The 23,933-nt window shown below is 45.3% G+C and overlaps 1 protein-coding gene across 3 annotated transcripts in view; it reads left to right on the top strand.

The window, feature by feature from the left end:
• grin1b (glutamate receptor, ionotropic, N-methyl D-aspartate 1b) overlaps positions 1–23,933 on the top strand; it is an 85,277-nt gene that overhangs the window by 36,328 nt on the left and 25,016 nt on the right. For all 3 annotated transcript variants that reach the window (XM_049579713.1, XM_049579712.1, XM_049579714.1), the window contains 13 exons: positions 3,205–3,379; positions 5,794–5,944; positions 7,308–7,394; positions 9,754–9,889; positions 10,511–10,638; positions 11,886–12,050; positions 15,003–15,121; positions 18,019–18,131; positions 18,216–18,364; positions 19,451–19,608; positions 19,693–19,854; positions 20,503–20,612; positions 20,731–20,876. In XM_049579713.1, coding sequence (XP_049435670.1) covers positions 3,205–3,379; positions 5,794–5,944; positions 7,308–7,394; positions 9,754–9,889; positions 10,511–10,638; positions 11,886–12,050; positions 15,003–15,121; positions 18,019–18,131; positions 18,216–18,364; positions 19,451–19,608; positions 19,693–19,854; positions 20,503–20,612; positions 20,731–20,876 — 1,799 coding nt within the window. The remainder of the gene's footprint in view (positions 1–3,204; positions 3,380–5,793; positions 5,945–7,307; positions 7,395–9,753; positions 9,890–10,510; positions 10,639–11,885; positions 12,051–15,002; positions 15,122–18,018; positions 18,132–18,215; positions 18,365–19,450; positions 19,609–19,692; positions 19,855–20,502; positions 20,613–20,730; positions 20,877–23,933) is intronic.

Below are 23,933 nucleotides of genomic sequence, written 5' to 3'. Positions count from 1 at the left end.
AATGATGTGTTATTTTTCTACACATCCCTGTCTCTCTCCCAAACTCCAGATGTGTCAAAAAATTATCCATCATGTTCTTAAAAGTGTAGCAGGACTGCACTCTGAAAATGATCCTCAGCTGCTTTGTCTCTGCTGGAGAAATTTGAGGTTTCTTTTTAGGGAAAGTGTCTCAGATTCAGTTCTTTTCATTGTGACGTTTACCCACCAGGTTCCAGGATCCAGGTTCCAGGATCCAGGGTCCAGGATCCAGGATCCAGGATCCAGGATCCAGGATCCAGGATCCAGGGTCCAGGATCCAGGATCCAGGATCCAGGGTCCAGGATCCAGGATCCAGGGTCCAGGGTCCAGGGTCCAGGATCACATTCATATTTCATCTCTGATCCACAGAGACAACAACAAACAGTCAGGAGAAGTACCCTGAAAATAGTTCTACAAACAGGAGGCTTTGTCTTCAGATTTCTAAAAGAGGATGACTCTCTAGATGACGAAGATCCTTCCTGTAGCGCCACCATCAGGACTGACGTTATATTTTTAGTTCCTTTGTAAATATCAATAAATCATCACTAGACTGAACGGGAAGATCCACTCTTGACTTTCATAGAGAAAAAAACATCTCAACTCAAAGTCCACTTACTGGATTTCCTGCAGAGCTTTCAGCCACATCCTGCCGAAGAATGATGAAGAACAGGAGATATGGCCGAAAGCTGTGGGAGGGATCTGGACGTTGGGTTAAGATGTTTTTGCCAGTCCAAGTTTATACACAAAATATTTGTAGGAAACAGAGGAGGCAGAGAAACCAAACATCACCTCAGTCTGATCATCAGCGCTTATTTTTACTCACGTACAAGAATTTAAGAGGCGTGACAGAAGCCGTCTACGTCAAACTGGAACGACCATCATCAAACAGAAGAGGTGGCCTACGACACCACTTATCACCCACCTACAATGCAGTCCTGAAATCCCTCCACAGACGACTTAACGTCCATTCACACCTGGTCCCACCTGACCATAACGACACACATGGTGGTCATGTGACCTGTTCACACACACACACACACACACACACACACACACACACACACACAGAGTTTAAAGCCTGCGACTCTGCACCAGAACTGAAGGAGCTTCTTGGATGAGAGGTGAAACGTCTTCAAGAAACTCAAGCAAGTCCAGTTGCCTGCGACATAGCACCTAAGATAACCATGAGCTGGATGACTAAGAATCTTCACCGACGAGAGTTATAGCTTGAGTTATTATGATTTTCTATAAACAAGTCACAGCTTTGCAAAGTCCACTTGACTTAAAGATGTAAGTGAAACTTTTCCACGTTAAAATAACTAAAAAAGTCCAGACCCATGTTATCTATTTTGTTAAGTTGTGCACTTAGATTATCCCGAAAGTTTCTAAGTCGAGCCTCAAACACACCGGCAGGCGCTCAGACTTTATCCTCTCATATAAAGCTAACGACTAACACTGCTACAGCTTTGGAAGATAAAATAAGACACAAAGAAGTTTTTTTCATGATGACGTAACTGTGAGCTGTTCATTACCTTCATGATCAGCTGCTGCTCTTAAACAAACAACCAGGTGGTGGCTCTGCCAGACTTCAGGTCAGAAAACCCTCCTGAACTTCTTTACAGACTCTTGGAGATCTGATTGTGTACAGCTGATGGACAGAATAACGTGAACACCTGCAGCTGATAAAATACAACCAAACACAACAACGACTCTACAGATTGACCATCAGCCAACGACGACTGAACGACGACTGAAGTCTCCTCAGATTCAGTCTGTGCTGCAGGTTGTGTTGGATTGTATTAGCTGGTGCAAGTGTTCCCGTCACTGAGTCCACCCCTGTATATATATCTGTGTGTATATCTGTATATGTATCTGTACAGTGTGGTAGGGTCACGCTGAGACGATTCCCTAAAAAGAAACCGATGAAGCAGTACTGTGACATTATGGATTTTGATGTTGTTTCTCGTCACCAGACACTCGTCACATTATGAGGAAAAAGTTTCTGCATTTGGTGCCTCAGCTAACGGAACAACAGTCTGCTAACACCGTTAGCATTCCTCTATGGAAATAACAAGCTCTGCTTCATTAGTTATGATTAGATAAACAGGTGGACTCTAATCATCAGTGTGTAATTACAAGTCTTAGATATCTGATTGCTACACCGGATCTCCTGAAATATTGGTCGGTGCCCCCAGAGGCTCATCGTTATCATACCGATAGATGATGACACGGGGAGTGAGGTTATTTAGGGTCAGTATGGGAATATCGGGGTAAGTCAATCAAACACAGAGCAGGGTTGGTAATGGCTTCACCATGGGTCCAGTGACGTCATTCTGCATCATAATCAGCCTTATTTGTGCTTTGGTTTGGATATTGAAAAAAAAAAACCAAATCGTCTCTTTGGAGCTATGCACATTTGACTTTGAGATATCTGCTGTCGGACGAATGGACTTTCGGTCCAGATGACTGGGGCTTCAGAATTACGGTTCATCACTGCTCTGTCGAGCTTCATAAACACCCTTCAGTTAGAAATGTTAGCTAGCGCTCTATTTTTTCTTTATATTATCTGCTCACAAAGTTTAAGGAGGGAAGCTAGCTGTGGCAGCCAACTTTACTCAACTATACTAACTAGCTACAGTGCTAACAACATTAGCTAGTATGTTCAGTAGGAGATTAACTACCTGTCTCCAACAGTTTCTTTGAGGAATGCTAACAGTGTTAGCCAGCTGTTGTCAGTTAGCCAGAGGGCAGATGTAGACACTTTTCGTCGCAGTGTGACGAGTTTCAGCTGAAGGAAAACACCAGACACAGTTCGTAACGTCTCAGTGATGCTTTTCTGTCCTGAGACAAACGGCTGTGATTCTCAGAGTGAACTCCCAGCATGCAGTTTGGTACTGAACACTGACCTGACGCCTGAAGCCCTGAGTGAGTGTGTGTGAGTGTGTGTTACACTGAAGCACTCCTGTAGTTACATCTGTAAGATTGATTAAAGTGTGTGTGAGTTTCTAATTAACTGAATGAATGAGGGCAGTTTTCACTCTGCAGCCTGTTCAGCTTCCTGCTGTGTGTGTGTGTAACCTCTCTCCCCTGTGTGTGTGTGTGTGTGTGTGTGTGTGTGTGTGTGTGTGTGTGTGTGTGTGTGTGTGTGTGTGTGTGTTGTGTGTGTGTGTGTTGTGTGTGGTGCAGGCCTGCTGGGCCTCCAGCTGATTAACGGTAAGAACGAGTCGGCTCACATCGCGGACGCCGTGGCGGTGGTGGCTCAGTCTCTGCAGGAGCTGTTTGAGAAGGAGAACATCACAGAGCCGCCGCGGGGCTGCGTGGGAAACACCAACATCTGGAGGACCGGACCGCTTTTTAAACGGTCAGTGCTACTAGCGCCTGGGGTCAGAGGTCACTGTGGACCAGTGCTGATGATGTAATCACATTTAACAGGTCTCTGTCTGTATTTCCCATCTGTGAATTGTTATGTTGTAAAAAAGGGTGAAAAATCTGTGGTAGTTCTACTGTGACGTTACAGATCAGGAAAAATAAGACAGCAGTTTGAGCAGCAGTCGGAGCGTCTGTAATGTGACGTGGTTTTGAGTGAAATGAAAATGTGTGCAGAGTATAATCTCTATAATCTGTAGCGGGATTTGATTTGATTGCTTCAAAGTGTCTGCGGCTCACAGAGCTGTTTGTTCTGCTCTTTAAGGATTTTGTTTTCATGTATTTTTGGGGGCAGTTTTGTCTTTATTCACTGGAGACAGAGGAGTGTTTTCTGCCAAGTGATCTACTGACAGTAAATGTTTATATTTAGACAGTACATTTCTGTCCAGCACAAACTGGAGACAGACTCACAAAGCAGACTGACAGACTTAAAAGTTAAAGGTCTTAAATCAGGCTCAGGTTGGAACACAGGTGATCAGTTACAGAGGCAAAGGGTCAAAACACACAACACTGGAACTCACTCTGAAGTAAAGACGATCTGGCAACAAAGGCAGACAGAGACTTAAACAGACTAAAGGTGCTTTCACACCTGCCCTGTTTGGTTCGGTTCAGTCTAACTCAGGTGTGTTTGCCCCCTCAGTGCGGTTCGTTTGTGCAGGTGTGAACACACCAAACCAACCGGACCGAGACCTTCTTGAAGAGGTGGTCTCAGTCCGGTTCCAAAGGAACTCTGGTGCGGTTGGTTTGTGGTGAGAAGGTGTTGCGACCTGGATGTGAAGCAACTGCAGTCACATGACACATTGTTTGGGTTAAACATGAGCATGTTACAGTCCTGGAGGATTATTAATGTGCACCTCCTCCTGTACTGCCTTAATATGCACATTCAGCACATCCAATGCATCAAAACATTGTTTTCTAGTTGGAGCCGCGTTTGCCTCGTTTTCAAACTGTATGCTTTGACTAAAATGAACAATGACAGCAATATAGTCCACGATGAGCAGCGCTAAAATCAACCTGCGTAGTTGTCCCTCCATTGTGACATTAGAAAGTGTCACATTTATCTTGCAAGTGTACTCTTCTTCAACGTTTGCTTTACTTCCTGGATTTTTCCCACATGGAAATTCTGACCAATCAAGAGCAGCTTTCTCACACAAGGCATTTGATCTGGTCCTCTTGTAAATGCTGCCGTGAGAACACCAACCAACTCTAGGCAATTATACAACTTTGGAACAACATGAGTCCCTGATTCAGACCAGAGGAGACACTCTAGGGCTGACAGCAGCCTCAGACAAGAGAGACACTGAGACACAGGTGAAACACATCAGGGCGGGGCAAGTAATCACAAAGGAGGGAAACGTAGGACCTGCAGTCTGTCTTTCTGTATAAGATCTTCGTCTCAGTCATCGTCGTAATGGGATGAGGTTCAGTCAGATTTATTCTTTTAAGTTTATATGAATCTTGTTTGTTTTTTGATCTGTGTAATTTTGTGTAAATTCATTCTGCTTTTTGGCTGAATTGTAAATTATCTTTTGAAATATGTCTTTGAAGAATGTGAAAGAAAAATTATTGAAAAAGAAAAGTGAGATAACTGATAATCAGTCATGTGACCCGAGCATGTTTAGCACACCTGTGACTGTGTTGAGTGAACCTAAAGAGGCCACGGGGCCAAACATGATGTTTGCTCTTCATAAAATCACAGTGATTCAGTTCAGTGTAGTTTATGTTGATGATTTTATCTGAGATGTTCCTGCAGCTGATCAGCACCTCTGTTTACTTACAACATATTTGTTTACATATTTGATAGATATAAAGAGAACAACTGGGACTCATAATGAGAACATGGAAATATATTATTACTGTTATTTTATTATCAGTTCCTCTGAGAGCTGAAGAGTGTTGAGTTTCTGATGAAATATGAATGAAGCTAATCATTTGATGTAGATATGTAATGTGAGAGTGGAGGGTCCCTGCAGTCTCAGTCAGTGTTCGTGTTGGACATCATCAGTGGACGCCCTCAGGCTCTGATCTCACTGCGCTGAAAAGACTCTCACTGCTGTCCACTGAGATCAGGACGGACTCGTCTCCTCCACCTTCAGCCACAGAAACAAACCGAGACGCTTCACTGATCTGATGTGGAGTCAGCTTCGAGATAGACGGACACAACTGGGATAATAAACCTCGCTGTCACTGCTCCTCTCCTCTCTGTGTGACCTAAATACACCATCAGCATCACAGGCAGCCCCACAGCAGCGCTGTCATGTGACCTGTTGTTACTTTAAATCCTCGTCTCTACAGTCAAAGTAAAACCATTACCACCCTGACGCTCCTGCTCTCTGATTGGCTCTCCAGAGTGCTGATGTCGTCCAAGTACCCTGACGGTCTGACAGGACGGATCGAGTTTAACGACGACGGCGACCGACGCTTCGCCACTTACAGCATCCTAAACTACCAACAGAAGCCAGGTCGCCTCGTCCAGGTCGGAGTCTTCAATGGATCACAGGTACAGTACACCTGGTAACACATGGTGGTTACACACCTGGTTACACACCTGGTTACACACCTAGTTACACCTGGTTTTACACCTAGTTACACACCTAGTTACACACCTAGTTACACACCTAGTTACACCTGGTTTTACACCTAGTTACACACCTAGTTACACACCTGGTTACACACCTGGTTACACCTGGCTACACACCTAGTTACACACCTAGTTACACCTGGTTTTACACCTAGTTACACACCGAGTTATACCTGATTACACGCCTAGTTACACACCTGGTTTTACACCTAGTTACACACCTAGTTACACACCTGGTTACACACCTGGTTACACACCTAGTTACACACCTGGTTTTACACCTAGTTACACACCTGGTTACACACCTAGTTACACACCTGGTTACACACCTAGTTACACACCTAGTTACACCTGGTTACACACCTAGTTACACACCTGGTTACACACCTAGTTACACCTGGTTACACACCTGGTTACACACCTGGTTACACACCTAGTTACACACCTAGTTACACACCTGGTTTTACACCTAGTTACACACCTGGTTACACACCTAGTTACACACCTAGTTACACACCTGGTTACACACCTAGTTACACACCTAGTTACACCTGGTTACACACCTAGTTACACACCTAGTTACACACCTGGTTTTACACCTAGTTACACACCTGGTTACACACCTAGTTACACACCTAGTTACACACCTGGTTACACACCTAGTTACACACCTAGTTACACCTGGTTACACACCTAGTTACACACCTAGTTACACACCGAGTTACACGCCTTGTTACACACTTAGTTATACACCTTGTTACAGGTGGTTTCACACCGGGTTACACCTGGTTATACACCTGGTTACAGCTGGTCACACACTTGGTCCCAGTTGGTTGTGTACCTGGTTACACACCTCCTTAAATGTCTGGTTACCTATCTGATTACACACCTGGTATTTCCACCTCTGCTGATGTAAACTATTCTGATTTTAATTTAGTCTAAATTCCACAACAACAACAACTTCCACCACCTCATGAAGAGTCTCTCTGAAGCTGACATGGCTGATTTCAGGATTCTGTGGTGACTCAACAACATTTTGGGTTTAACAGGGTTAACTTAGTTCATGTCAGCACTAAATATCTTCAGCAGTGTGTGTGTGTGTGTGTGTGTGTGTGTGTGTTAATCTCCTGCCTCGTTAACTATTGATGTATAGATGCAGTATTGATGTTGTCATTTACTCAGCTTGTCACAGTGAGACCTGGAACAACATGACAACCTGTGTGTGTGTGTGTGTGTGTGTGTGTGTGTGTGTGTGTGTGTGTGTGTGTGTGTGTGTGTTCAGGTTGTGATGAACCCTCAGAGGAAGATCATCTGGCCTGGAGGAGAGACAGAGAAACCAGTCGGATACCAGATGTCGACTAAATTGAAGGTACGACTGTCCCTGTCCCTGTCCTCGTCCCTGTCAGTGTCCCTGTCCCCGTCCCTGTCAGTGTCTTCAGTTGGGGGAGTGTTTAGACAGACGGATGCTGTATTCATGTCCAGGGGGAGTTCTTGTATCCAGCAGTTTACGGTGGTCATGAGAAGAGTCCATATGAACGCCTCCTCTTGATGTATTCAACCTCGTCAGTGGAAATTTTCCTAAAGCTCAGACTTTACGAGTTGTGACATAATGTTTACAGAAATGGTGGAGGCCATGAAAGTTAATTTTTTGATGGATGGTAGGTAAATATATCGTACTTTTAGTCACACAGCAGCAGCCTCATCTTTGTCGTCTGTCACTGTGTCTTTACATTTCCTGTGTTACGTGACCCTGTTGCTAGCTATTAGATAGTCAGCTGCGATGGCTGCTAGACATCAACAGTAGTGTCAGTCCTGCCATTTTCCCTCAGCAGTTCTCTCATGACTTAACCACTTTAACACCAAGCAGATTGTGTACATATAAAACCGCTGTTAGTGCTGTCGCTGTAAAGACGCATTCAGTCAGTTTTAGCAGCAGCACACGCAACCAACACACCCAGGGTACCTCGGACGTCATGTGGACATGGAAAGTCCATGACCAAACGTGGACATGTGACGACGTCACAGTGAGGATGAGTTGTGACATCAGTGTTGCTGAAGTACTGAAGCTCTACTCCACTACATTTGTCTGACAGCTTTAGTTACTTTACTAAACAGAACATATGAAGAGTTTATATATCTGGAGTTTTGTCATAAAAGAAGCTCCAGTTTGTACATGTGCAGCTGGAGGGATGTCACTTTCAGTTACGTTAGCTTTCAATAGTCTGACGCACTTTAAACAAAAACACAATGAGGTGAAACAGAGTTGGACGCTGCGCTGACCCAGTGAGCTTTAGACCTGCTCCTCAAAGTGCTGTTCGTTTAGAGGAGGTGAAACTAGTGTTGTTAACTTGGCAACTTTCTCACTAGATTTAGAGACTTCAGACCCTCGCAGTGACTTTATTTCTAAAAAGCAACTAGTGATGAATTTAGTGACTTATTCGCAGCATCAGGGTCACAGTCCACGGCTCCTCTGATGACTCTCTGCTCCTCTCTCCTTTGTGAAGCAGCACCGTGCAGACACCAGCTGGGTGTGGGGCAGGAGCAGGACGAGCAGCGGGGAGGACGCCGCTGAGCGTTCTCACTTACTGAGCCTTCATTGTGTGTTACTGATCTTACACTCCCAGTTTGGACAGGCAGACAAGAGAGCAGCACGGTTAGGTCTGTTCTGAATGTCACACAGTAACACAAACTAACCACCTGATCGAGGAGCAGAGGAGCAGAGTCTGTGTTCTGTGGAGATAAATGACTGTTTCTGTCAGAGGAGTCTGGTGACTGAGGACATCATAGCGTAACAGTGTCAGCTTCCTGTTGCAGAGAGCTGTCTGACAGCCAGATGAAGTCATGAAAACATTCTAAATATAACATTCACTTAATCTGGTGTTGATTTTTTTCGGTGGTCCTATTCTTATGTGTCTAAAATACATTTTGCTGCTGCCCTCGTCCACAGGCACCAGACTCCTCCGACAGAAACACTGATTCTACCTCACAGCTCTCGTGTCGTTCAAACGTGTCGCTGAGGATTTTCTGTTTTATTCACTCTTTTATTTCACGAGTGTAATTAAAATATTTCAACCCCCCCCTCCCCCCCCCCCCTTGTGATGTCATCAATGTGCAAATAAGCAGATGACATCATCTGCCAACCTTTAGCGACTTTTGGAGCTAATGCTAGTTAGCTTTAATTGGAAAACAGTAGGCAACACTGGGTCAGATTTTAACGTCAGTCTTTTAGTTTAGTTTCTGTTGGCTTTGCTGACAGACAGACAGCTTGCAGCTGCTTGATGGCTAACATTAGCCTTGGCCACTCTGTGTGTAAACGCTGAGCTTTTACTGCTGGTAACGCCGTCCCAACCCAGGGTGGTTGGACAGTGTTGCTGTAGAAACACTGTGCCCACCCTCTGGGCTCTCTTTAGAGTGCTCTGGTGAGTAAGACGCTTAATTTGAACCTCTTTAGCTCTGTTAGCGCTGTTAGCTCCACCAGCTGTGCTCATGCTGCTAACAGTGCTAACAGAGCTATCAATGAGTTAACAATGCTGAAGGGGTTCTGTGGCTCAAATTAAGCTGCTTACTTACCGGAGCGACCTGTGGGGAGACTGGAGCATTAAAAAACAAACACAGAAATGCCCTGATTTTGGTGGAAAAATGGTGTTAGAGTGTTTTCACACTGTGGTACTTTTACTAAGGGGTGTGTGTGTGTGTGTGTGTGTGTGTGTGTGTGTGTGTGTGTTCAGATTGTGACGATCCATCAGGAGCCGTTTGTTTACGTGAAGCCAACAAAGACTGACGGGACGTGTAAAGAAGAGTACACCGTCAATGGAGTCTTAATCAAGAAGGTGATCTGTACTGGACCCAACGGGACCATACCAGGTACACACACACACACACACACACACACACACACACACACACACACACACACATATTTAACAACACTAACACAGGTTCTTGTACTTCTGTCTTTGTGAGGGCTGAACCTTAATCTCTTACACTAACCCTGACTGTATCCTGAACACTTAAACCAAGTCTAACCCTCTGAAGAAGTGAGGACCAGCCTCAGTGTCCTCACTTTCCAAAAATGTCCTCACTTTGGTGCTCAGATACAATGTTTGGTCCTCACTATGTACCATATACACACACACTTGTGCGTACTGACATTAAACTTTGTTGTTAGTATTTCTCTGTAATTTCACGTATTGATTTCAAAATGAATTCAAATCAGAGTTAAAGTCATTGATCAGGACGGACTGAGACAAACCAGCCGTCATCAGATCAGATTCAGCTGCTGCTGAGCTCTGATTGGTGCGTGGGAGTTGGTGATGTCACCTCTCTCTAATGGACTGGATTTTATTAGAAAAAGATGACGTCATCCATGACATCATGAGGACCTGAGTTCCAGAACGGTCCTCACAGAGACAGAAAAGCACACTGACACGTGCACACCTCCTCTCTACTCACACTGTGTGTGTGTGTGTGTGTGTGTGTGTGCAGGTCAGCCCATCGTCCCTCAGTGTTGCTATGGTTTCTGCATCGACCTGCTCATCAAGCTGGCGATGAGCATGAACTTCACCTACGAGGTTCACCTGGTGGCTGATGGGAAATTTGGCACGCAGGAGCGAGTAAGTATTTGTGTGTGTGTGTGTGTGTGTGTGTGTGTGTGTGATACAGACAAATCATTAACTCAGCAGTAAACCTGTAGTCTGTGCAAAGATCCAGTGTAGTGATGTCATCCCGTTTAGAGAATGATGTCACTTCCTCTGTGTGTGATGTCATCTGAGCTTCTCTGTGGTTTGTTGTGTGTGTGTGTGTGTGTGTGTCAGTGCGTGTGTGTGTCCCTCTGGTTAGCTCATGGCCGTCACTCTGCACTGAGCTCAAATGGCGGTTAGCGCTGACATCAGCACGGTGTGGTCACAGTAGCGTAGCGCCCGCCCTGTGGTTAACACCGTCAGCTCTGTCAGCACTGTTGTTAGCACTGTTTGAGGAGTTAGCATCGTTAGCTGGAGCTCTGTGACCTCCTCCTCTTCTTCTGTGGTGCTTTAACAGCAGCTGTTTATAACGTATTAATATTCAGGAGTCACAGCTAGAAGAAAGATGGCGAGCGATGATGTCACTGTGACTCTGACCTGTTTACTGATTCATCACAGAGGCTTGTTACCATGGAGACCACCGCTCCGTCCCTCACTCTGACCTTGTTGAAGCTGAGAGACATTCAGTCATTACTCTGCTGCTGCTCGCTTAGCTGCTGCCTCCTCCTTCATCTCCTCCTCCTGCTGCTACACCTCCTCTCCTCCATCTCTCCTCTGTCTGTTTCTTCTGCTCGATTAGCTGCTACCTCCTCCATCACCTCCTCTCCTTCATCTTTATTCTCTCACATCTCTCCTCCCAATCCTGTCTCTTCCTCCTCCTCTCCTCCATCTTTACTCTTACACACCCTTTCTTCACCTCTGCTTTCTCTCTCTGCTGCTGCTCTCCTCCTGCTCTCACCTCCTCCTCCTCCTCCTCCTCCTCACAGATGTATTTATAACTCATTAATCTGACAGATGTGTAGATGAAATCAAACCACAGACAGATGAAGTTATTGATCGTTGATCATAACAGTTACAGCGAAGCAGTCGTCTGATCTCAGGCTCCTCCTCCTCCTCCTCTTCCTCTTGCTTTTTCTCCTCCTCCTCCTTCTGCTGACTAATATTTCTGAGTGAATCTTCATCAGTTGAATCTTGTGCTGTGAATAAACCTGCTGCATCACACGTGTCACCTGAGGATCACACACACACACACACACACACACACACACACACAGGGTTATAGGATCATTAGGATTTTAGGTTGACGTATCTGACCTGTGCTCCTCCTGCGTCTCCTGCAGGTCAACAACAGTAACAAGAAGGAGTGGAACGGGATGATGGGGGAGCTGCTGGGAGGTCTGGCCGACATGATCGTCGCTCCCCTCACCATCAACAATGAGCGCGCTCAGTACATCGAGTTCTCCAAACCCTTCAAATACCAGGGACTCACCATCCTCGTCAAGAAGGTCAGCTGACTCTCACACTCAGCTCCTCCGTCCTCCTCTCTCCTCAGGTCACCTGCTCTGACCTCAGTCTGTGCTTAACTCCTTGTTTTTATTCCACCTGGTTGTGTTTCCTCTCACACACAGTGAATCCAAGTGACCCTGAACGCATCACTACAAATCAGGAGTGATTTCTGTTCTGAATCATTTTAACTTTCCAAATCTAAAGCAGGATTGTCGCAGTATTCATGCGTGTCTCCACCTGCCCGCCTGCATCCGTCCAAAAGTTTAAACAACCCGTCACAGAGGACAGGATGTAGCGTGGCGTTCGCCTGCGGCTGAACGTTAGCAGACACCATGTTCACTGCTGTCGGAGTTGGAGACAACACAGAAACAACAGAAGTGGAAAATCCTTCTGATTCACTGAACTCAACCATGTGGCAACATTTTGCTTTGGGCCTCCATCAGATCAGAGATGGGGGGGGGGGGTCTCTTCCTCTGCAGCTTTAGTTGATTGAAGATGAGACACAAACAGTCCCGGCTGGACGCTGACACCGTTAGAGATTTATGTTTGGTTTCATTTTGGTTTCGACATCTGGTCCAAAATTCAGTGTCAGGGTGACATGTTTAACACCAGCTTCAGTTTGACGTGGAGTCCTGACGACGCATGACGTTGATATTTTGTTGGTTTTAAGTCGTGTTAATTCTACAACAGTTAGTTCCGACAGAGCGATCTGATTGGGCAGGAGTCGTTCACTGAGTGCTGATGTCACAGCTCGGGGACTTTTAACTCACTCAGGTGATCTGAGCCGTTAATGATCGTAATTATTAATGAGCCAACATTAAATGAAACATGTGACCACAGGTAACATTTGAGTTCAATAATGAAGTGACTGAAACAAGCCTGAATACTTCACTGTAAATCTCCAGGTGTGATCACATGACATCAGAAGATGACACAATGTGCTGATGACCTCATCAGCGCCACGCGTTATTCCACCAAAGCGACTGTCAGCTGGTGGATGAATAAACAGACGCACAGATGTCCCTCCATGACACACAGCAGCTGCTCTGTGGTGATGTGTCGACTAACACGAGCAATGTGTTTGTGTTGCTTAGCAACAGTCCATTCCTGGTCCAGTTGCCGGTCCACATCTGGGTGGGCGGAGCCGAATAAATAATTAAATAAACAAACAAATCAGAACCTGTTGACACTTTTTACTGTTGATAAATGTGGAAGTGTTGTAAAGAAGCATCATCACACGGGCTGTGAACATGTGCGGCCTCGTGCTGACGACTGAATCACAGCCGCACTTATATGAAGTGCATCAGCGCTCCCTCATGTGTCGTGTTGGTTAAGTCACCAAAAACCAGCGTCTTCCAAACGTCTCGCCAACGTCATCCTGACGCAGAATACTGATGTTTAGCTATAAGTTATGGAGAGCAAAACCCAGTGTCTGCATGATGTCATGATGGCGCCTGGCTCAGAGGCAGAGCAGGTCGTCCACCAATTAGAAGATCAGCGATTCGATCCCCGGCTCCTCCAGTCAAGAGCAAGATACTGAACCCCAAACTGCTCCTGATGCTTCCATCGGTGTGTGAGTGTGTATGGTAGCCTCCGATCATGTGTGTGTGAACATGTGTGTGTGAATGTGACTAAAGGGCTTTGAGTGATCAGAGGACTAGAAAGGCGCCATACAAGTGCAGGTCCTCACCTGTCTGCACGTTCACACAGTTACAGGTGTAGTTCAGTAAAAAGAAATGACGTATCCTCACCTGACAGTTTGTTTGATGTGCTGCGAGTTACCGCCCCATGAATGACGTCACGTCCTTGATGTACAGTTACGTCCTCAGTGTGAAGTAGACGTAGAGTTACAGAGGTCAGATTTAGGAACAGTAACATGGTGAGGACGATCCTTGAAATGACTCAGAGTCCACACAGTCTCAGACACCTGTCCTCTGGGGACAGTCTGTGTTGTTGTGACCTCAGTCACCACCCCAACCTGCCTCCTCACAACACTGGGACTGCTTCCTTGTTTCCTTCAGTCAGTGCGTTGGTCACAGGCTTTCTAGAAAACCTTTATATGAATTTGGGTGCGTTGCTTTTTGTAGGAAAACATACGAACAGTTTATGAGAACAGCCTCAGAGAGAACAGTCCCTACATGAAACAATCATCTGTGGATGACGCTGAGAAACCAGGTCAGGGTGTCTGACAGAGACACTGATGTTGAGTTTTCCAGTAGTTTCATCATGTTGGAGAGAAGACGCCGATCATTGACTGATGTCCAGCTCCACAGATCAGAGGAAACTGTGTCATTTAGATTTTTGGGTGAACTGTCCCTTTAACACAGCGTAATCCCAGCACAGCAGGAAGAGTGTGACAGCGTCAGCCTCTGTCCCGCTGCTCTGGAGGATATTTTGGGATGTTTTAGGTCAGACTGACCCAGATCACAGCAGCAGGTCGATACTTTCCATTGAGCCTCGGCTCGTCTGATCCAGGGTCAGCTCTGCAGCGGTGCTTATACAGTATGATAAACTGACTCTGTCCTCAGGACCAGCACACAGGACACACACAGTGATTAAACTGTGAGGAGATCGTTCAAAGGTCTGGACAGGAAGTCAACGTGTCGCCTGTGGAAAAGTCACAGACTTATTTATTGGACAGATTTTTGTCACTGGATTTATTCTGCACAAACACAGAGATCAGACTTTATTTATCCTGAGCGAAGGTGCTCATGAGGCTGACGGGGACCTGACACAGAGTAACAGAAGGAGAGAGAGAGCAGATACAACAGAAGCTGAACAGTCCAGATTATTAATAACTGAGCATACACAGAGTCAGAACAATAAACTGAGAGCAGCTGTTTACCCTGTGTTTAAAGGCTCAGTCACAGCTGATGAACCCTGTTATTACTGAACCTAATGATTAACGTGTGTGTGTGTGTGTGTGTGTGTGTGTGTGTGTGTGTGTTTAGGAAATCCCTCGCAGCACTCTGGATTCATTCATGCAGCCGTTCCAGAGCACACTGTGGCTGTTAGTCGGTCTGTCGGTCCACGTGGTGGCAGTGATGCTTTACCTATTAGACCGGTTCAGGTAATCACATGACGTCATGTCAGACGATACAGCAGAGCTCCATATGACATCACACTGCAACACCGTGCAGCACAACACACACAGTCTGTCTGTCTGTCCATGTAGTGACATTGTTACCTGTGGGACCACCTCAGGTGATCAGACTGTTCAACACAATAAAACACTGTGTCATATGACACAATATGAAACATGGTGTGATGCGATATGACACACTAATGTGCAATATGACACAAAACAACACAGCTCATCTTAAAGGTCCAGCGTGGAGGATTGAGGGGGATATACTGTCAGAAATATAATCTGATCTAATGGTTGTGTTCTGGTTCCCTCAGAATGACACGTTTATATCTCCACAGGGAGCAGGTCCTGTCTACAGAGATCACCATGTTGCACCGCCATGTTTCTACAGTAGCCCAGAACAGACAAACCAAACACTGACTCTAGATAGAGACATTCAGGTTTATGCATTGGCCGCTGCAGTCAGCAGCCCAACTGCAATGTGTAGCGGTGGAGTTCCACTGATCTGTAACAAGAAACTGATTCATTCAGTGTTGTCAGTGATTCAGATCAGCTGTTTGTTCTGTGGATAATTCAGCTCCTTCTGCAAAGAATTCTGTCCGGCAGAAGTTTTTAGCAGGTTGCAATCTGCAGTTCACCACTGGACGCCACCAAATCCCCCGAAATCTGACACACTGACCTTTTAACTGACAGAATAACTTTTAAAGATGACCATTTAATGTGTGTAACAGGCCTGTCATGATAACTACAGACATATTGTACAACGCACACATATTAGCTCAGTCATTTCTCTGACCCAGATGTTCCCTTTTAAAGGGATAGTGCATCCAAAAATGTAAATTCAGCCATTATCTACTCACCCATATGCCGAGGGAGGCTCAGGTGAAGTTTTAGAGTCCTCACATCACTTGCAGAGATCCAAGGGGAGAGGAGGTAGCAACACAACTCCACCTAATGGAGGCTGACGGCGCCCCAGATTCAAACGTCCAAAAACACATCATTGAAACCACAAAATATCTCCATACTGCTCGTCCGTAGTGATCCAAGTGTCCTGAAGCCCCGACATAAAAAGTTGTTTGGAAAAGTGCGGGGCTTCAGGACACTTGGATCACTACGGACGAGCAGTATGGAGATATTTTGTGGTTTCAATTATGTGTTTTTGGACGTTTGAATCTGGGGCGCCGTCAGCCTCCATTAGGTGGAGTTGTGTTGCTACCTCCTCTCCCCTTGGATCTCTGCAAGTGATGTGAGGACTCTAAAACTTCACCTGAGCCTCCCTCAGATTCAGATTCAGATTCAGAATACTTTATTAGTCCCAAAACAGCAATTTATTTCTACAGTCAGCTTGCTGCAACAAACAGCCAACATCCACAATCAAGCATCATCACATCAGCAACAACCACAACCAATGACAGCACAGCAGAGTGGGATGCAAAATAATTAACAGTTCACAATAATATGGGCATATGGGTGAGTAGATAATGGCTGAATTTTCATTTTTGGGTGCACTATCCCTTTAAGTTTACATAAGAATGTCACCAACATTTTAATTATAGTCCATGATGTCAGAATAAACTGCAGGTTTTCTGATCATTATAAAGCGTGGCCGCACCAGTCTGAGTCAAGATAAAACCACACTTCAGAGCTCACCTGTAGCCTGCAGCTGCTCTTTTGGAGATGATGAGCGACACTCCTAACAGTCGTTACCTTGCCAATCTGACAACAAGACAAAAAGTCCTTTGTTTGTAGTTCCACCCTCCGTCAGCTTCATCCTCTGCTCCTTAAATCCATCGTTAAACCGCCCGGCTCCCCGGCCGTCCATCTGTCCCCGGGAGACGACTGCAGCACACCGGACAGAGAGTGTCACTAAGCTTGTTTATTAGTCGCAAGAGGCATCACTTAGTTTTGTTTTGTTGGCCATATTTTGTATAAACTCTCAAACTGATTCATTTTGGGCTGCACCTATAAAGGTACGACAGTTTTAGTAGAGGTGCCCCCTGAAAGTGGGAGACCCCTCAGTCAACTGAGATTCTTAAAGTCAAGCAGTCGGGGTTATGTGTTTGTTATCGCTAGTCACTGTGCTGTGCAGTGTACTCCTGGGAAAGTTTTGGCCCCCAGATTTTGCTGCAGAGTGAGCGCTCCTGGCTTTAACTTTGCTGTGTGGTGCAGGCAGCTGCAGACACAGAGGCCGCTGTCTGGAGGAGCTTTACCCAGTCAGGCTCTGAGCTGACGTTATCTTCTGCCTTCTGCTCAGAAGCTCACAGCAACTTAATGCGACACAGTCTGTGGCTGTTGTTTGATGTCTGTCTACAAAAAAATGTTGTCGCATCTCTCTGATCCATCGTTAGCGCCGTTAGCTTGTTTACTATTTTACATGAATGTCACTGTCACACTGAACCCTGTTCAAACTTTAAAACTTTATATGGAGAAAATTCACATTGAACAGCCAAATCTGATTTTACTGACGTAATTCTGAGTCGTACAGCCACGAACTTTATACAAACTTTCTTAGATTAACTAGTGTTACAAAAAATATGTTAAAACATTTCTCATATTCCAGTGTCTGAATATTCTTAGGAATTAGAAGTGAATTCTCTTTGAAAGGGTGTTCTTGTGTTATTGTGCTGTTATATTATCATTTAATCATTTTAAATAATTTTGAGCAGTTTATAGCAATAATGTCTGGGACAATATATCGTCCAATGAAAGCAGTCATCATGACAGGCCTGTGTCTACCTCAGTCACCTCAGAGAGACACCAAACGAGGCTGAACATCTATAACGTGTGTTTTGTTCCTCTGTGTGAGCGTTGGGGGGGGGGGGGCAGGAGCCCAGGGGCCCACTGTCTGATAACCCGGCCCTGACTGTGCTCCTCTGCAGCCCGTTTGGAAGGTTTAAAGTGAACAGTGAAGAAGAAGAAGAAGACGCCCTCACCCTGTCCTCTGCCATGTGGTTCTCATGGGGAGTACTGTTGAACTCTGGGATAGGAGAAGGTCAGTCGTCCCCTCAGCTGTCACTTCCTGTCCCTCAGTGCTCCCCGCTGCACCTCAGTGTCACCTGTCTGTCTGTGTGTGCAGGAGCTCCCAGGAGTTTCTCAGCGAGGATTCTGGGTATGGTGTGGGCAGGTTTCGCTATGATCATCGTAGCATCGTATACTGCTAACCTGGCAGCCTTCCTTGTGTTGGACCGGCCTGAGGAGCGCATCACTGGCATCAATGACCCCAGGGTGAGACTCCGCCCATCACGTCCTCCATAACTCTTACTGTTTCCTGACTTGTTACTGATGACCCCAAAGCTGTTTTATTTTAAGGTTCTAACTTTGAGAAGAGTCTCATCGTCTGCTCCGTCTTTGTGTCCCTGATGTTCCCACATTAGTCCAGTAGGACGTGTTCACACCGCACTTTAAAAAAAAAACAGGTCGGAGGTGAACAAAGCTTTACAAACAGAGCCAGGGCGAGCAGTTTATCAAACAAGCAGCATGTCACCGAGACTGCTCACTGACGCAGGAAGCAGAGTGGGACATCTTCACCTGAACAGTATGTTCGTCCATTCACATCACGTCCACACAGAAGAGGTGTCAGGATGCATTTGTTCCATTTTACTTACCCAGAATGCACTGCAGCAATCACCCAGTAAAACACCTACAGTGTCCCAAAGGAGAGTTAAGACCTTTTTACACAGAGATGGCGCCAAAGAGCCGTTACGACGTCCCTACTTTGTATTTTTACACAGAACCGAAACAACAGCGGCGTCATGTGGCTACAGACGGCATGATGACATCATGGACGCAAAAGATGCATGACAGACATGACGTTAAACACAGCAACTTGTGACATATAACATACGTGTCAGCAGCTCTTTATAAACAATAACAGTGACATCACATGTCAATAACAATCATTTAGCGTCCCTGTTATATGGCGGCTGATCTCGTCCTCTGCTCGGAGGGTAAAGAGCTCCTGGACCTCATTGTTTAAGTTAGCTGCTAACTGCTAACAGCTGCTGTTCTTCCTCTTTTAGTTAGCTGCTAACTGCTAACAACTACTTTTTAAATCTCCTGCCGGTTAGTTGCACACAGAACATGTCGCAAAACGTCAGACCTGTCCTGTCCCCTTTTACAAAGATTTGGCGCTGTTACCACCTCCACTGCAGCCGATCATACATTTTAAACGTACAAACATGAGGTGAGAGTAACGGTGTGAAACTCTTGACTTGACCCGACAGTTTAAAAGGAGCTTATAACTCTGACAGTGAATATTTGATATCAGCTGACCTGCCCCTCTGACTCTGTGTCTTGTGCTGTTGTTTGTAGCTGCGTAACCCATCAGATAAGTTCATCTACGCCACAGTGAAGCAGAGTTCGGTGGATATCTACTTCAGACGGCAGGTGGAGCTGAGCACCATGTACCGGCACATGGAGAAACACAACTATGAGAGCGCTGCTGAGGCCATTCAGGCCGTCAGAGACAAGTAGGCCCTTCATTCAGTCAGTAAGTTGTCCTGCACCGTAGACCGGTGTGGTCCTGACTAATTGCTGATGTTCTCCTCCTGCAGTAAACTTCATGCCTTTATCTGGGACAGCGCTGTGTTGGAGTTCGAGGCGTCACAGAAGTGTGATCTAGTGACGACAGGAGAGCTGTTCTTTCGCTCCGGATTCGGGATTGGAATGAGGAAAGACAGTCCGTGGAAGCAGAACGTTTCTTTGGCCATTCTCAGGTATGAAATACCCCAATGTTGACCTACAGAGACCCGACTGAAACTCTGCTGATACCCCACAGATACCCCTCTTATACCCCTTTAATTCCCTATGGATACCCTAGTGACCCCTCTTTGGCACCCTTCAGATACCCCACTGTTATCGTTCTGATACCCCACAGATACCTTAGTGACGCCCCTTTGATACCCCACTGATATCCTGATGTCTATCTAATATTTTACTGATACCCTTCAGATAGCCCATTGTTTTCTTTCTGATACCCTGCTGGTACCCAGCTTATACCACCCTGATAGCCTTCTGACACACGACTTATACCCTCCTCATCTGAGATCTGACTAACACCCCACTGACAACCTATCGATATGTTGATAACCTGATGATGCCCAACAGTTATACCCCACTAATACCCTTGTGATACTGTGTTGGTGCCGTACTTAAACCAGCCTCATCTGAGACCTGACTGATACCCCACTGATATCTTTTTAGTACCCTAGTAACACCCTTATAATACCCAGTACTTTGGGTTAGGGTTACCCCTCTGATTCTCTACGTGATACCCTACTGATACTTGACTGATACTCAGTTGATACCCCTCTCCTGCCCCTCATGTCCTCATACTTTATTTAACCTTAATTGTCCCTCATCAGCTCTCATGAGAATGGCTTCATGGAGGATCTAGACAAGACATGGGTTCGATACCAGGAGTGTGACTCCAGGAGCAACGCCCCCGCTACCCTAACCTTCGAGAACATGGCAGGTAGGAAACACGCCTTCACACAGGTGGGAGCGTCCTGATGTAGAGCTTTGTCTAAGTTGATCAAAGCTGTAGCTTGTTGCTTTATATGAACGTGTAAAATGCCGATTGTCTTCTTCAGGTGTGTTCATGCTGGTTGCCGGGGGCATCGTCGCCGGGATCTTCCTCATCTTTATCGAGATCGCTTACAAACGTCACAAAGACGCTCGGAGGAAACAGATGCAGCTGGCCTTCGCTGCTGTGAACGTCTGGAGGAAGAACCTGCAGGTACCACACCCTGTTCCACTGTTCTCTAACTGTACTGCAACTGTTCTCTGCTGTACTGCACTCCTCTCCTGTCTCTGCTGTGTTCACTGATTTAACCTGTTCAGCTCTGCTCTCTCTGTACTGCTGCTCTTCACATGATTTTATTGAACTCTATTTTATTTTGCTTCGCAGGAACAAAATGTTTGAATCAATGATATTTTCTAGATTGTGTTTATCGCTGGATGAAGGTCTTTCTGTTTGTGACTGTAATAACAACCTGTTAAATGTCATTAGTTTATATTTCAGGGAGTTTATCACCATGAACCTGTTGTAACTGCTCATATTCAACATGGAGTGGATGAGGCTGAAGGCTAAAGGTCAAAGGTCAAAGGTTGAGGTGAGGGGAACTGAGAGTTGAAGGTCATGTTGTTTGAGTTTAGTTGGATCAGTGAAGGGAGAGGACTGACTTTAGTCTTTGTAGCCACATTTTTGTTGTTGACAAACAGAGACGATGAACTAAAACCAGATGAAGGAACGGTCCAACACGCTGATCTGTTGATCTGTTGACGTTTTGCCTCTATAGTGTGGGTGGAGTTTAGGGAAATGAGAATCGTTGCTCTGATGCTCTGGACTGTTGGCAGCTGTTTGGTGTTTTTGCTTTTGTTTTGATTGATGTTGTGACGATAGATTTGGAGGTGTCTCTGAAGAAGACTTTACATATCTGGATCTGATTCTTTACGTCTTGCCTGTTGGCGACTGACGGCTGAAGCCATTATGTTTTCAGGTTTTCAGGTAACGATGAATTGATTAGAATATGGTGGTCACATGTCACTGTGACCTTGCAGCCATCCAATTTGAATAAATCTTAAGATTGCCTTGAGGGAATTCATTCAAATTTAGCACAAACGTCCCCTCGCATTAAACATTAAACATATCGGATTTTGGTGGTCAAAGGTCACTGTGACATTGCGTGAGTCTCATTCTCGAGAACACACTATCTCAAAATTCTCATGAGGGACTTTCCTCAAATTAGACACAAGCATCCACTTGGACTCAAGAATTAAACGATTTGAATTTGGCGGTCAAGGGTCAAATGTCAAGGTCAGTGTAACCGCACAAAACATGTTTTTGGCCATGCTGCCAAGGGTGAGATGTTTGTGAAGCATCCATGTTTTCACAGACATGAATATAAATTGGAAGTGCAACTTGACTAATCTGCGGAGGCAAACAGCCGCAGGGCGCTGATTCTAGTTCATTTAATTCTGATTTTGGCAGCGTCTGTCCTTGTCCTGTCTTAATAATAATAATAAATCATCTCCTCTGATCCATAAATCACAGAGAAATGTCTCAGAAAAAAAACAAGTCTGAATGTAAACAAGATGAAGAACTTGTCACTTTTAAAGAGGAAGAATAATAACAGGTTTAACTGAGATAAATTCATTTATTAAACACTGAGACGCTGTTATAAAACTAACAGAGATAAAGCTTCAAATGTTTCAATCAGGGATAATAAAATTATCAACAATACTTTAAATCTCTCTGTGGGAGTTCAGATAAATCAGAACAAATCTGAGCTCTCTTTCCTTTTTGGACACAAAATCATTTTCCTACAATAAAAAGAAATAAAAGCTGAATGATGTCAGAGGTCTGACATCTGACAGACCACAGTGTGTCCCGTCTCATGAGACCAGGCTCAGAGTCTGCTCACAGAAATATTCATGATGTTGTTTGTAGCGTCTCTTCAGACGCAGCGGCCGTGTTTTCATCCAGACTGCGGTTCAGAGCCGTCACAGCGAGCCGAGCACTGAAGCATGATGGCAAAACCAACACGAGGCGTTTTTCCAGACTGCTTGTCGAGTTACAGGACGCTCGGTGTCCACAGGGGTTCCTCTTCCTGTCCACAAGCCTCCTGTTCGCTCCGTCAGCTGACTCACTGTCATCACGACAACACATGCTAGAAATGAAGAGCTGCGAGAGGCTTCTGGACGACTTCCTGCTCTGAGGACAAACGCTGGAGTTACTGACGAGGGGCTCTCTTAAATATTCATGTGTTCATTATTTCAGCTGTCAAACTCTTTAAGTGTGGACACATGAACGTCCCTGACTGCAGGTTTGGACTCAGCAGCAGAGAAACATCACAAAGTCATAAAATAAAAGGTTGTTTGTGTCTGTCTTAAATAAACGCAGCTGAAATGAGACGTTTCTAAAAGAACATGAACGCATCAGAGACAAAAACACATGTTTACTGACGGAGCCTTTTTATATCAGCTCATCAAATCATACGTCCGTCTGCCAGAAATCTGACAACAACACAGAGAGACAAGTCTCTGAGGACTAAAAACAGCCACCGATGATTTAAGGCTGAATTTATACAGAAATATAATCAAATTAAAACAGCGTCTAAAAATGTAAAATCTGAACCAGTCTGCACAAATATTCAGGAAAAATAACGCTATGTGGAAATACAAACAATCCAACAAACAACAACATGTTGAGACATGAAAGTGGATAAAAGTTAAGTTAAATTTCAGTGTGTGTGTGTGTGTGTGTGTGTGTGTGTGTGTGTGTGTGTGTATATGAGAATAATAGTGAGTCAGTCACATGAATAAATCAGACGTGCAGAGACTCTCGGCTCGTCAGTGAATCAGAAACTGTCCGACATGTAACATGAGGATAAATAAACACAACATATGTGCCTCATGAATATTGATGTGAAGCTGTGAGTCACACTGATCTCAGGTCTGCTGACTGAAGAGTCGTTTCTATGTTTCAGATCAAACTTTAATGTGTTCCTGTCGGTGGCTGCTCTGAGATCAGTGGCAACACCCAGAGGACGCTGTACACCCTGTGGTACGCGACTCAGCGACACACAGAGCAGGACAGTAGAGACGTGGTCGTTACCTCTGACTCCGCCCCTCGTCCCCTCAGACTCTGTAACGTAACATGTCCTCGTCTGTAACATAAGGCTCTCATATTTTGGGAAGCCATTTTTACTGCTGGTAACAAAGCTAGTTTTAATTTTAAGTGAAGAGAACAAGCAGCATCCAGAGCGCCCCCTGGTGACCTGGAGGTGAAATC

The sequence above is a fragment of the Epinephelus fuscoguttatus genome, linkage group LG6 (genome assembly GCF_011397635.1).
Source record: "Epinephelus fuscoguttatus linkage group LG6, E.fuscoguttatus.final_Chr_v1".
Taxonomy (NCBI): domain Eukaryota; kingdom Metazoa; phylum Chordata; class Actinopteri; order Perciformes; family Serranidae; genus Epinephelus; species Epinephelus fuscoguttatus.
The sequence above is the reverse complement of the archived record's forward strand: the minus strand, read 5'-3'. Positions and strand labels throughout refer to the sequence as shown.